Source organism: Blennius ocellaris (assembly GCF_963422515.1).
Source record: "Blennius ocellaris genome assembly, contig: SCAFFOLD_281, whole genome shotgun sequence".
Classification (NCBI taxonomy): domain Eukaryota; kingdom Metazoa; phylum Chordata; class Actinopteri; order Blenniiformes; family Blenniidae; genus Blennius; species Blennius ocellaris.
The window spans coordinates 1-14,602 of record NW_027661878.1 but is presented as its reverse complement, the minus strand read 5'-3'; the positions used below and the strand labels follow the sequence as shown (position 1 = coordinate 14,602).

The 14,602-nt window shown below is 46.3% G+C and overlaps 1 protein-coding gene across 1 annotated transcript in view; it reads right to left on the bottom strand.

Annotated features, from left to right (window-relative positions):
• LOC308148694 (intermembrane lipid transfer protein VPS13B-like) overlaps nt 1-14,134 on the bottom strand; it is a gene marked incomplete at its 5' end in the record, with an annotated part of 35,173 nt that extends 21,039 nt beyond the window's left edge. The window contains one exon of the mRNA XM_080522191.1: nt 13,744-14,134. Within this exon, the coding sequence (XP_080378317.1) occupies nt 13,744-14,134 (391 nt within the window). The remainder of the gene's footprint in view (nt 1-13,743) is intronic.
• Nucleotides 14,135-14,602: the final 468 nt, after the last annotated feature.

Sequence of the window (14,602 nt, the reverse complement as noted above, 5' to 3'; positions counted from 1 at the left end):
AGTCAAAGTTTTGGAAATCACCAATTAGAGTGATGGTCGGCCCGTAGAATTAGTCCCACCTGTGTGGATTCTGCAGGTATAATTACATCATCAGCATTTTGGAACTCAACTCAACTCAACTTTATGTATAAAGCGGCTTTAAGCAGCCGTAGCTGAGACAAAGTGCTGTACGTTGAAATAAAAATATAAGAGGCAAAAGAAAAACATTTAAAACAATAAAAAAAGTTAAAACAATCAAAACAATCAGATGGTAAAACAATAAACAAAACATAAAAAGTTAAAACAATAACAAAAAACGAAGGCACTAAAATCAGAGCAGAGTCTCACGCTGAGGTAAAAGCCAAAGAATAAAAATGGGTTTTAAGACGAGTTTAAAAAAAAAGAAAGAACATCTGTGTGGATTCCTCCCCTCTGCTTCGGCATTCGGACGCATCGGAATGAGTCAGAGAGTTGCCAACCAATCAGAGGCCGCCATTCAAAACGTACATCCCACATGGTGTCAAGTGACCAATCACTGGACGCAATACAAAACCAGAAGCCGATGATTCGCTGCATTTTGGTGAAAAAGGATGAATTCAGGCAGAATTAGACAATGACGAGTGTTGATGGCCATTACGCACATATTCTAGACGCCTTTGAGCAACACGTCCGCCGTCGTTTTGGCCGTCTTTTCCCAAAACTGACGGCTGGACGCCGACAAAAACCGCGGTTCACCTTGTCACTCATTTCTGAGCCTCGTTCTTTCAGTCTCTTATTCCCGTCACATCATTTTAGATTAAACACGCAGCTGCAGCACACAAACTCAGATGTTAAATAGTTTCTGTCTTTTCATAAAAGATATTTCTTTTAGAACTTTAATAAAGCTTCAACCTAAAAGTGTGTTTGACTATTCTCCTGTACTTGACATGTGCTTTATTTACATCTGCTGAGTATTTCTTTTTTTTTTTGGGGGGGGGGAAAACCTCAACGATTTCTCATTCCTCAAGCGGTACAGTATATATGAGCATATGTGGGACGTGGAGGTAATAACACGAGTTGTGACGCTTGTGGGCCTCTGGGGTATTTCAGGATCGCCGCGCAAGAGTCAAACTCGGCGTTTCTGTGATGCGAAAGGTTGAGTCGATAGAGTGGCGGTGAGAAAACCCTGACGTGATGCGGGGAGGCGGCCAAAAGCGCTCGCTCACCCCGAAAGAACCGAAAAGGAGCGAAAGGGGGCCAAACGTTAATAATAAGGAAACCTTAAAACCTTCCTCTGTCTTTTCCATTAGAGGCGAGATGTGTCACTGTGGTCCCATGCTGTTCGGAACACCGTCTGTCCGGTCCTCCCAACTCAGCAGATTGAAGCCCCCCCCCCCCCCCCTCCTCTACTTGTTGCTGACATGGGAGAACTGGGCTGCTTGAAAGTGCAGCAGCAGCAGCAGCCCATTTGGAAACCTCCACATTACGTGACTAATAACATCCCGAGAAGCAACTTCTTTAAACATGAAATCGAGAAGTTCTCCGTCTGGCCTTCTGGGATAATTGGCTGGGAAAGTGATAAAAGCGCCACACCTATTTTCAGCATCCCATTGTAAATACAATCTGTGACTATGACTGAATTGTATTTACACCACGCTTCGATAAGTGAGGCTTAAAATGTCAACGACTCACAAATGTTAAGGAGGCAATTCATCTCATGACGACTCAACACAAAGCTGGCGGAGGCGCAGCGGAACTACAATGGCCGAGATGTGACACGTCCAGACGGCAGGTAGTATGTTTGACCTCATTATTTGGTAATATTGTAAAGTAATTATACTTTTTTGGAAAACATTGGCATGCAGAAGAACTCGCATGTGCAATCGATTTCTACTTGATTATACATGCGGTTAGCAACCAGCAGATCTTGGGTTCAAAATTCAGAGATCTTGGGAGATTTCTGTTCAAAACAAACAGAAATTAAACGTTCAAACATCACCTCGGGAACGTCTCTGTTTCAAGCTTGACGGCTGATGGATTGAGAAGAGTTTGCATGTTGTCACTCTGCATGTGTGGGTTTTTCCTCCGGCTTCTTCCCACAATTTGAATTCGGATCGTCTTTTATTGATCTAACGGCGACTTCAGATGGTCTGCAGGTGTAAATAAGTGAGGGTTTCTCTCTAACGCAGCTGAATACATCAATACAATAGCAGGAATTAAATCTAAACCTTGCCAAAATTACGAGCCGCCGAACCTTTCCTTTCAGCAGGTTCTAATAATTTTCACCTCATCTGGAGCGATTCATGTAAATTTAATGGATTTTACAGTGTTTAGATAAACTTTTTTTTTTTTTTTTAATATGACTTTGAGTTTCCAATTTATCCAAGTCATGGCAACAAATACAAAATTTAGGTTCAATGTTTGATAAATGTGATCAATTAAACACACGAGAAATAAAAACAAATGCCATTTCTTGCTATACGTATTTAGTTTGGCATTTTACTCTCCGTCACTGCTTTTGGATAGATCAGTAAACTTGAGACCCCCGTCTCAGCCACCGTGCCCCGGGGAACCAAGGAAACCCAAGTTTCCAATGTCAGCGGATGGGAGGATATCCCGCCTTCTCCCCGAGCCCGAGGTTCACTTCAGGTGAAGCGGGATGGATGGGGGTCTGAGGGGAGGGATGAAAAAAGGGATTGTGGAGTGACGTGATGGATGGGGAGACGAACAGATACGAATGTGAGCGCGGGGAGCGAGTGCGAGGGGGAGAAAGTGGGCCGACGGAGGAACATCTCATTCAGCGTTTGCAGTTCAATAACGCAGGAGGGGAGAACGCAATGAAGACGCCGCCTGCGTTGCGTATTGGAGCTTTTTTTTGGGGGGGGGGGGGGGAACGTTAGACTGGAGTGAGTCATTCCTCTCAGGAAACACTCCGTTGATATAAGTTGGCAGTTTACCTGCTAATATCTTGCAGTGTTTGCTGCACGGACGAGAGCTGCTAGAGATTACTTACCGAGCTGTGGACATCAGGTTGATTTTTTTATCACCACGATTTATGACACAGCATGAGGAAACTCCCAAGCGGGCTTGTTAAACGGAGAATCTTTGGCAAAACACACAGTGAAATCCGGAGCAGATACACGGACGCACGTACAGAAGAGAACGCTCCCACGCCTGCATGCACGCGGAGTAAAATGCAGCCACACACACGATCTCCCCCGCGTGAAGAAATGGAAACTCAGTGACGACGCGTACGTGTCTTCTTCTTCTTCTTCCGCCGCGGCGTGCGTCAGTAACGGCCCGGCACGACCGCAGCATCCTGGCGGTGAAGCCAGCAGTAGCAATCAGCCTAATTGGGAGTGGTTTTAATGAGGGGAATCCCTCTTTTTTTTTCTCTACACTCCATTTTTTTTCCCACCGGGGCCGAACACACGTTTCTCAATCTTCGCCTTTGCGTGTAAAACCATGCTACCGCTGTGTCGGGCTAGCCGCCGGAGACGTGTGTTTGCAGACGGCCCCAAAAGACGTTACGCCACTCAGCTGTGAAGCCAGGGAGGAGCAGAGGAGGGGGGGGGGATATGGGAAGATGAGGCAGGCGATATCACTGTTCCAACTGACAGTTTCATAAACCGAGGCGTCGTAGGAAAGCACGCTATATTAGCGCTTTCCTACGACGTGCAGAACGCCGCTGCCAGATTCCTTACAAACTCATCCAGACGTGTGCCGTCGTCTCTCCACCGGCTTCCACTTCGTTTCAGAATCGATTTTAAACTTCTGTTGTTTGTTTTTAATGCCGTCAACGGCCTGGGTCCCTCTTACTTGTCTGATCTTTTAACTCTACGCGACCCTGGCAGGGCCCTGCGTTCTTCAGCTCAGCTTCTTCTAGACGTTCCAAGGTGGAGATATAAACAGCGGGGTGTCGCTCTTTTGCCGTTGCTGCTCCCAGACTGTGGAACAAACTGCCCCCCCGACATTCGCACCACTACTGATCTCGGCCTTTTTAAATCAAAGCTGAAAACTCACTTTTTTAAGTTGTCTTTTAACTCTGTGTAGGGCAGTGTATTTTATTCTGTATGCTCTGTTTTCATGAATCTCTGGAAGGCTTCACCAACCTGCAGCACCGCCGCTCCTCCACCAGTCAGCACCTGTGTTTTATTCATTGTTTTTATGTATTATTCTCCTATTTATTTCTTAATGTATTGTTTTTTTATATATAGCTTTGTTGTAAAGCACTTTGGATACCACTGGGTGATTGTAAAGGGCGATAGAAATAAAGTTTGATTGATTGATTGATATTACTTTGATGCGTCCAACATCTGCGCAGACTTATGGATATTACTGAAATGGTACAAGACGCATCTTCGTGGATCAATCCTCTGCAGAGTTTTACATTCAGCCCCTCTCGTGTGGGTTAAATTAAAGCCTTCTTTAATATCTTCAACAAATATTTCATCTATTGGACTACATTCAATTTTAATTGAGTCGTGACTATATAAAATCTCAAGCGTGGCTCCTACCACAAATTTGTACATACATATAAAAATGGCTAAAATAGATGCAATTCATCACAGGGGTCTAGGAATCGTTGTCAATAAAGTATAATCCTTAATTCCCTGGAGACTGTTTGCTTGTTACGGCGCTCACAAACATGGGGTCAAAGTGGCCTTTTTCCACCTTTGACCCCTTCGGCTCTCCAGCTCCGTGGGGGGGCTCCAGGGGTTTTCACACTCAACCAAGCCGAGGTGTAAATAGTCAAACAGGTTTCTTGTTCCTCTGTTAGCGCTTCGTCTGCTGGAGACGGAGGTGGAGAAGTGGCTGAAACGACACAGCTGGACGGCGAGTCGACGCTTAACATGTGTGTCGCAGTGACACTGCGCTCTTTGGCGCTGAAAAATTAATTCGTACATTTCTGAGCAAACATTCGTTCCACATCTGCAGGATGTTTTTTTTTTTTCCTTCCAGAGATTCTTACAGATTTGATTATTGACAAGAACTGGATGAATAGATTGATAAATAAATCCAGATTATAACAGCTCAAGCTTATCAAGATGGATGGACGGGGGCCTAAAACAGCAGTTTACGGTCATTAGCTGAGCAATAGAGACGGAATTACTGGGACCTTTGTGAGGAGTGTGTTGGCGCATATTTCAAAAATAATACAGGATGATTTAGTCCTTCAGAGGTTCGCTGAGTTACGTCTGCACAGAGTAACTCACACCTGCATACCTCATGCTGTCACAGTGGCCCGCCACTAGTAAACAGCCTCATATCAGCTGCGGGCCCCGACGTACAATCTTCAGGAACTATGTGGGTGGTGGGAAAAGCGGGTGGATGGAAATCCTCCTCAAGTGAAATACATCTCTGGCAAAACACCCGGCTGAGATTAGATAGGACCGGAGCCTGATTTACCACGTCGGTCTCTCCCTGGCAGCCGCTATCTGACCACCGCCGGGCTGATTTATGTCCTCCGACGTACTGGGATCAATTAGAAGGCAAAACCTGAAGGAGTCATTACATAACTAGCGGAGCTCCCTGAAGACCTTCGGGGTTGGGTAAGAGTAATAGGAGCAATACACTGTCACTCACCACGGAAAAAAATGCTCTTCACTCGCCACAAGACCACGATAGGACAGCGGAGGAAACTGGGGTTTAGGGGTGGTGGTGGTGGTGGCGGTGAGGAGGAGGAGGAGGAGGGGGGGGGGCACTGCCGGCCAAAATGGAACAACAGTGCAGGAAACTGCGGAGCATCCGAGCCTCTCGTCGTCTCCCATAGAAACCGAGGAGTGGTGATCAGTTACATGTGTGAGAAGTGACGGCTGCAACACATGAACAAACACTCTCTCCGGCAGGTATGCGACTTGTTTCCTACAATTCAACTCGACTCAACCCGATATCCTCGCAGGGACCAGCAGATAACTGGAGATAACACTGGAGCTTACAAGCACCTCCCCCCCCACCCCCCCCCCCCCACCCCTCCCGAGCCCGTTGGACCCTCGCAAATTATCAGCTTTTTAGGTCAGGATTGGGTCATCGCGGTTCACATACGTCACACACGTCCTCATAGCTTCGGGCTATGTCAGGGGTCGGCAACCCCTTGAGCCTCCGTCCCACTGCAGTTCATCCCGGAGGGACGTAAGGAGGCAAGGCGCACCTCAGAGCGCAGTCCCGCTACAAAGAGTGGTAAAATGTAGGGTCGTGGACGACGCAGTGATGTGACGTCATTACGCAACAATAATGGCAGGAAGATCGTAGAATTGTGGCTGCAGGTCATGACAGCGGCTCAACTGGGAGCTTCCTGTGCCTTTCACAGTAAAACTGCTGCGCTGTGGAGCGCTGACAATCCCGGGAGGTTCATTACAGACTTGTTGAGAGTGACGGAACATTCTAGTGAATTACACAACAACTACAGGACATTAAAGACACAACACTCACACTCATGGTTCTAACAATCCAGATCTCCTACATTTACCTTCCATTTTAATAATGTGGAGCAATAAAGGAGCTGATAGCTGCAATGCATTATGGGAGTTTCTGTTTGTCGTGTTTTAAATGTAATTATTGGGGGTTATGTTAGGTTTGTAGTGTGGGTAATAATTGTGTTTTTGTTGTTTAGTTCATGTAGTTTAGTTTATTAGTTGTAAGTCGTCAACCAGCAGTGAAGAAGGTTTTGTGTGGAGTTTCCTTCTGGCATGGTCTTCCTGTGGGACTGTCAAAATAAAATGTGTGCGGCTCTCTGGGTGTTGTGTTCAGTGGGAGACGGGACCAAATGGCTCTTTGAGCATTAAAGATTGCCGACCCCTGGGCGATGGGCTTGTATTTAAAAACAAATAGTTGTGTATTTGGAGGGACGTTTAGGGTCGTTGGAGACACTGGAAACACTTTTTGAGGCTTGGCGGAGATGCGGGTGCTGCTCATGCGTAGTAAATAGATCTGCACATGCTCACAAGATGGACAATAACAACAACGTCTGCCTGTGCGATGCCTCTCGGTCCATGTTCTCCCGGGACTTGGTGGTTTTATAGAAGAGCGTCATTATCAATAGCGGATGAACTTGGGTCATCTGTTGATACGAATGTCTGTGTTGCTCGCCGTTGTTAAAGTTTATAGCATATTGTTCTCTGTGCACATGAGTGGAAACATGCAAAGGATAATAGTTTTCAGTGTTTGTGCCAATGCGGAAGAAACCGATATCATTTTTAAAACTTTGCCGTGTAACCGGGAGACTTTACTGAAACAAAAATGCAAAAGTGATGTGTTTTCACATGGCATTAAGTCATATAAACGAGGAGCTCACTTTCAGTTTTCTTATGTTTTCCACAATACGCTGACTTTTCACAGGCCAAAAAAAAAAAAAAACAAAAAAAAAAACTAATTACTTTTTAAGAAAATTGTCATAACATTGCAGGTCACAAGATATTATGTTTTAGCTTAGAAGTTTCCACAAGGCTCAATGCCAAGAGCCACTGACAGCTCTCCAAATATGAGAACATTTGAGGAAAGCAGCTGCACAAAACCTTTTGAGTGCACGTTTATCTCAAGATGTACGAGTAAATCATTCCCCCGGATTCATGCAGTTTATAGCTATGACCAGCGACACACACCGAAACACACACTAACAGAGACGCGCGCATCAACAAAACACCAGAACAAATGTTTCCCCCATGCTTCAGACAAATCGGCATCACAGACCACGCATCGGTGGTGTTCACGAGTGACGGGCCCGTTTCTAAATAGAAGCCTTGTTTTGACTTTGCTCGTTCCCGACCGCTAAAACGGGAATAATACGATGAATGGAAGTGAGGGGGGGGGATTTCTTTGTGGGAGATGTCCACCCTCTGATAAGGCTGAAATTCAAAGACGGTTTGCGAAATCAGAATAAAATGGTGGGGTGAAAGAGGGGGGATGTAAATAAATAGGGGGGGCGGGAGGAGGGGGGGGTGGGGGGGGGGCTGTCCTTTGCAAATGTTCATGAGTAAATCGGCGTGAAGCAGCAGGGGGTCCACAGAAGCAGGATGGCGAGGAGAAGGCTTTTCACGTTGCGTATGTTGTCTGCATATAATAAAAGTTTGCAATAACAACACACAGGGTCTACTGGTGTGTGTGTGTGTGTGTGTGTGTGTCAGAAATCAGAGGCACTCACTGGGCAGTCCTGACAAGAGAGCTGAGAGATTAGGGGAGGGTCTTGTTTCGCGGACCCCCCCGAGACATCTGTTCTCTCTCTTTTGCCCGCCTCCCTCCTCCTCCGTCTCACTGAACTATAAATGCCCCACTACCTTGGGGAGTGGCGGGCCGCGGACGGAGGGAGGAATGTGGGGCTTCCACTTGCTTTTCATTAACACAGGATCTGGTAACACACCTCACTGTCAACCTAATCCCCTCACTCTCCATCTTGTCCCCTGGCAGAGTGGGGGGGGGGGGGGCTGCCACGAGCAGGTATGGAGCCCCAGATGTTGAAGAAGAGGGGGGGGGTGGATGACAGCTATGGATGTATGGCGATGAAGGCAAGGGCGGGACGGGGGAGAGTGGAGCCGACTTGCTCGCGCGGGGTCGTCGGCATGTGTTGGGTTTCTCCTTCTGTTCTACATTACCGCGTATCTCCTTTCCCCTCGCCGCCTCCTCTGTCCTTCTCCAACTCCACTTGTTTTCCGTTAAAACCTCAGACGGCCCCGCGTCTCGTTTGCACTTATGAAATCTGTAGTTTTTTACTTTTTCCTCACGTTTCCCCCCCCCCCTTACAACTTCTCTCTGCAACTGCTTTCGGTCCCGCGTTTCCTCCAGGTCTGCTCCATCGGTCTCGGCGCGGCAGCAACAGTAGTGATCCGTACTGTACTACGACACCCTCCCGCCTCACATCGCTCACGTCCGGCCTCTCCTCGGGGGGGGCGCTGTTCCTGCTGACTTATTGCGGCTCGACCTTTTACAGGACGGCTCTCCTGACCTTTATCTTTCGGGAAAAAAAAAATTCCAGAGGATCCTTTTTCTGCAGAGCTGCGAGCAGCGAGAGCCCCGGGTGGTGAGTGATGGCGGCGGCGCAGCGAAGGCTAAAAGTCAGCAGATACATCTATTGTCACCGGCCATCAGTTTTGCGGTAATTGGAGACAGTTTGTCTCCTTTCTGTGGCAACAAATCTGGAAACACTATGTGAAGAAGCCCTCGGGGGGGGGGGGGGGGGGGATGGTGGCGCGTGTTGTGACAGAGATCAATAAGGGTGCTTAAGTTGTCAACAACAGAAGGAAACAAGCGGGTGAGACAAACATGTTATTCAGGGAGGTCGTGGCGAACAGAAAATCTAAAAAAAAACCCGTAAAAAAACACAACACTTTGTTCACGGCCCGTCTATACCGTCGACACTTCCACTGTTAACATTACAAGGTTGTTCTTCAATTGATGTTTCAAAAGGTGTCCGGCAATGAGGCGCAGATGTGAAATAACAGGCTTTCTAATCAGTTCTACATGGGCTGTCAAACTTCACAGGTACATTGGAGAGCGCTCAAATCTGACGCGGGAGGAGCTGGAACAAAACCTCAGCTGCACATGACGACAGCATTTAGCTTTATGGCCTGGAGGGAACAGATGCGGCTACGTGATGTGTGTTTATAAACCTACACCAACAACAACAACAGGTATTCTAAAAGGTTTTCAGCCAAACTGAACAGTATTCATGTGCAGTCAGTCGGCCGACGGTGTCAGTGGCTCGGATTCAACGCATTGTTAAAAGAAGGGACACAAACTACCACTAGATGATCTGCATTTCCCAAGGCAAATGCATGAGAGTGTGAATGCAAACTGTAATGCTTTGAAAAAGTGGAAAAAGTGGGAAAAAGTTGAAAAAGTTGGGAAAAGTTGAAAAAGTTTCAAAAAGTTGAACTAGTTTCAAAAAGTTGGACAAGTTTCAAAAAGTTGAAAGAGTGTCAAACAGTTGAAAAAGTGTCAAACAGTTGAACTAGTTTCAAAAAGTTGAACAAGTTTCAAAAAGTTGAAAAAGTGTCAAACAGTTGAAAAAAGTGTCAAACAGTTGAACTAGTTTCAAAAAGTTGAAAAAGTGTCAAACAGTTGAACTAGTTTCAAAAAGTTGAAAAAGTGTCAAACAGTTGAAAAAAGTGTCAAACAGTTGAAAAAGTGTCAGTTGTAAAAGTTTCGAAAAGTTGAAAAAGTTTCAAGAAGTTGGACAAGTCACTAAAAGTTGAAACAGTTGATAAAGTTGAACAGTTTAAAAGTCGAATGGTTGAAATCGGTTAAGATTTGAAGAAGTTATAGCTAGTTAAAAATGTCTCCATCTATTAGCATTGGAAAAAAGTGGCACAAAAGTTGAAATATTTAAAAAAGTTGACGAGATTTCAAAAAAGCCGGAACATAGCCGGAAAGTGCCGAAAAAGCTTCCCGATTTGATATTTGATTGATTACGAACGGGTGAAGATTGCCAGAGTTTTAGCGATTCGAAAAACGTCCAGAATAAACAGAAACAGAATCTCAAGAGTGTGAAAGCCTTGCATTGCCTTGCATTCACACTAATTAATAATAATTGCGTCGAATCAAACTCTGTGTTTACAGCAAACCAACCAGAGGACTACCATTCCCCAAATCTCATCAGCATTAGGTGAAACAGCACAGCAGTGTGTCTCAACTGTTTCTTAAACTGCCTTTTTTTTTCCCCCCCCACTGAGTTTCAACTGTGTTTACACCAGTCGACACATCAAAGATGGATGAAAGCTGAAAAAGCTGGTGAAAATCAAGAGCGGGGCAGCAGCACCGAGCATTGTGTCACCGTGCAGTTATGCAGATTTGAGTAAACAAAGTGCAAATTGTTTGAGGTTTTAATTAACATTTTTGACAATCATTTTATCTGAAGTAACCCAATATAACGACATCTGCAAAACAGATGCGGGCGCTTTAAACAGCCCCCGCTGCTCCGGCTCCGTCCTCGTCCCTCCGTTGGGGGGGGGTCAACAAAGGGGGACGTGTTGCTCGGCAGCACCGAGGCAAAAAAAAAAGCTGTCACCTCAAAAAAAAAGCCGTCTATCGGCGGCATGTGGCACGTCGGCCTCCTCCTCTCTTTCATCCTCCTGTTTTTCGGGAGGCGTGCCAGGGGCACGGCGAAAAACCAAAACTCCGATTCGCCGGTCATCTGCTACGGCGGCGCCGGCTCACACCCAGCGGCGCAGGGTGGAAACTGGAAGCCTTTTTCATTTACGTTAGCATTAGCAGTTGTGATTGTCATAATGGAAACACTGTGATGCCTCCTGGATAATAGTCAGTGTCGATGAAGGCGGGGTTCGGACACGGACACGAAAACAAACATCTCGCTCTCACACACACACACACACACACACACTCGGGAGTATAAACGCATGAAAACGTCGGAGCTGTCTCAGGGCTGCATGCACACATGCCCGTGTAATCAAACACACACAGGGTTCCACAACAACGTTAGATCCAAGACTAACACAAACATCTCGCTTTACAGTTTACTGACAAACCTGGTTTTTTGGCAGATGACGGCCTCGCGAGCACATGTTAAAAATAACCGAGAAATATTCCAAATACCTCCGACAGCAACGCTCCCCGATTGTTACCAGCGCGAGGGAGTCTTCATAAAAAAAAAAGGCTGACACATCACATATCCTTTAACAAACAATCACGAGAAGTGGAAAATTTGACTCAGTTCTGAGCAGCGATCCGCCGATCGATAAGGGAAACGAAGATCACGACATTCCCCAGCGAACATGCTACAGTTCAGCTGCGGTTCCTAAAAAAAACGTTGAATTCCGAACGAATAACAAATGCATATGTGGCGTTGAGCTCTTTAGAGTTTGTCCACATCAATTCTTGTTTGGTTATATAATGACATGAAACAGAACAATTTGTTCTCCACTGCATTTTTTTGTAACGGCTCTTTGGCGACCTTTTGCGTTTTCAAAGGGCCTGGACACATTCCTGTTGGCTGCGACGGTGCATTTGGGTACCGATGCGAACGACACGCCGCAAAGAATGCATGTAGACACGGCGTAGTGCATTTAAAAAAAAACTGTGGTTACTTGAAAAGAAGGCCGAACCTGCCAAATGTGGTGAAGTCATTTCAGCTATTTCCAACGCGGCTCCACCTGTTTCAGAACATGCACTTGAAATGGAGTGGCGATATCTTGAAATGAAACAGAGTTACATGAATCACATCATCAGTTTGACGTCTTTTTTTTAATGTTCTCGTGAAGAAATCAGTTGAGTCATTCGTGGTTTAAGTCACCGTTACTTGGGAGCGGTACGCCGGGGTCATGCACCGTGCGCATAAAAGTCTTACGAGCGGCTTTTGTGAAAACAACTCGGCGAAAGGGTTCGAGAATTTAAAGCGACATAAATAAGACGCAGACGAAATAGCTGACGTGGTTTTGGATTCCCATTGAAATCCCACGTTCATAATACGAACCTGATGTGCTCAAGTAGCGCAACAAGATTCTTTTGTTTGTCGGGGTCGTTTGTCAATAATAATCCGCAATTTTAGAATATCTCGCGTTTATCCTATCAGGAGGAACATCGGCGTTGTGAAGGTTCGCGGTTACGAGCCAAAGCAGAACTTGTGTTTTAGTAGCTTGAACCACAACAATGTCTCACAACAAGACCTGCCACAAGTCGACAGCCGTCTTGACCGACGTCACATCCAGTTGTTTTTAAAGTTGTTATGTTGTGCTCAGGCTTCAGTTGCAGTTTGAAGCTGAAAAAGAAAATCTGCCATTCAGTCTCGACCGAGCATCCACTCATTAACGTTCATATGCACCTTATTTTAAATGTTTGTCTGTTCAATGCCTTTTTTACCGGTTGCTAAGCAACGACATTTCGTTGCCGGTTTCCTCACTGTGTGATGTACTCAGTTTGATGACGTGTGCCAACAGGCATCGTCTACACAACATTTCAGGTGGAAGCGCATCGTTATCGGTTATGCTTTCAGAAAAGTTCCACGCTTACAAGGCAATGTTTTGGAAAATGATGTCCGGTTTACATGGAAACAGCAGAAGAGCTGGAAGCCATGTGGTTTTCATGCGTTTCTTTTCACCCACAGAGAACAATACTATAGACGTTGACGATGGTAGAACGTGGACATTGGTATGGACAGACGACCAAGACGGATTGTTATTGCGGGTGACTGTCGACTACAAAAACGACTCAGTCGCCAGCGAATACGGACGGGGAGTCACGACACTCTGGTGGCAACCATTGTTCTCATTGTCTGTCTCCTTGTGGATGTGAAGGACAACTATTGACTATGACACAAGCGCTTTTCAGAAAAGTTGTCCCCCCCCCCCCATTTACACGGCGACAGAATCTGAGCCTTTAAAACTCGTCTTAAAACCCATTTTTATTCTTTGGCTTTTCCCTCAGCGTGAGACTCTGCTCTGGTTTTAGTGCCTTCATTTTTTTTTATTGTTTTAACTTTTTATGTTTTGTTTATTGTTTTACCATCTGATTGTTTTTATTGCTTTAACTTTTTATTGTTTTAATGTTTTTATTTTGCCTCTTATATTTTTATTTCAATGTACAGCACTTTGTCTCAGCTACGGCTGCTTAAAGCCGCTTTATAAATAAAGATGAGTTGAGTGGAGTTGAGTGTTTTCAAAAAGTCTTTTTCCAAAGTGTTTTTTTAAAAGTTGTGTTTTCCCCCATTTCCACGGATGCGTAGCGTTTTTTTTTTTGAAAAGTTCCACCTTGGGAGCCATTTTCAAAAAAAGGTCATCTGGGCACTCAAAATGCAACAAAAAGTGTTTCGTCAAACACAAAACCACCAGTTTCCCTCACCTTCAATCCGAGGCTCTGACTTGATGTTGAAACTCCCCGTCACGGCCGCCACGGACACGGCCATGCTGGGCTTCATGGGGTGGCCGTCCGTCTCCATGACGACAAATATCTGAGCGGTGTGAAGAGAGACCTTGTGGAACGACAGCGCCAGGGCGCCGAGGCCGCCGGCTTCGCCCGGGACCGGAGCCGCACGGTGTGGGTGGGGGTCCGGGCGGGATGGGGCGGCCCTGTGCGGCCCCCCCTTTGAGGGGGACGGGTGAGGGGTGGGGGACGCCGCCGATGGCGGCGGCGGCGGCGGCGGCGGCTTGCCGGGGGCGTCCCACGGGTGGTTGGGCAGGACTTTCTTCAGGTAGGCCTTGGCCTGCTCCAGCTTGGTCAGGGTGGGGTTGATCTTCAGGGGGCGCGACAGCTCGACGTTCAGCTCGGCTGTGGAGAGAAGGACACCGGGGGGGGGGGGGGGGGGGGGGGGGGGGGGGCGAGGGGGAGGGAGCAAACACCGAGGGAAAAGATGAGAGACGAGAACGTGTGGAAGAAATAGAAAGAAAACAACACGGAGCTGAGGAGGGGGGGGCTTGTTAGGGGAATTTGTACTTGATATAATGGGAATTAACATTTTGTAAGTTACCGTTGATTCATGCATGTCTATTATAACCACTGTTCACTGTTTCACACCTGCAAGGCACCGAGTCTTTGTTCTTTGTATTCACGAAAAGATATATTGCAACTGTACCACACTCTATACACACACAGGCCTGAGAACCAGTGTTAATCTGCTTTGTTGTATCTGTGTATGGAAATGCAACCGCCTACTTTAACTTTGAATCAAACTGGGCAGCGAAGTGAAGATCTTTGCAGATCG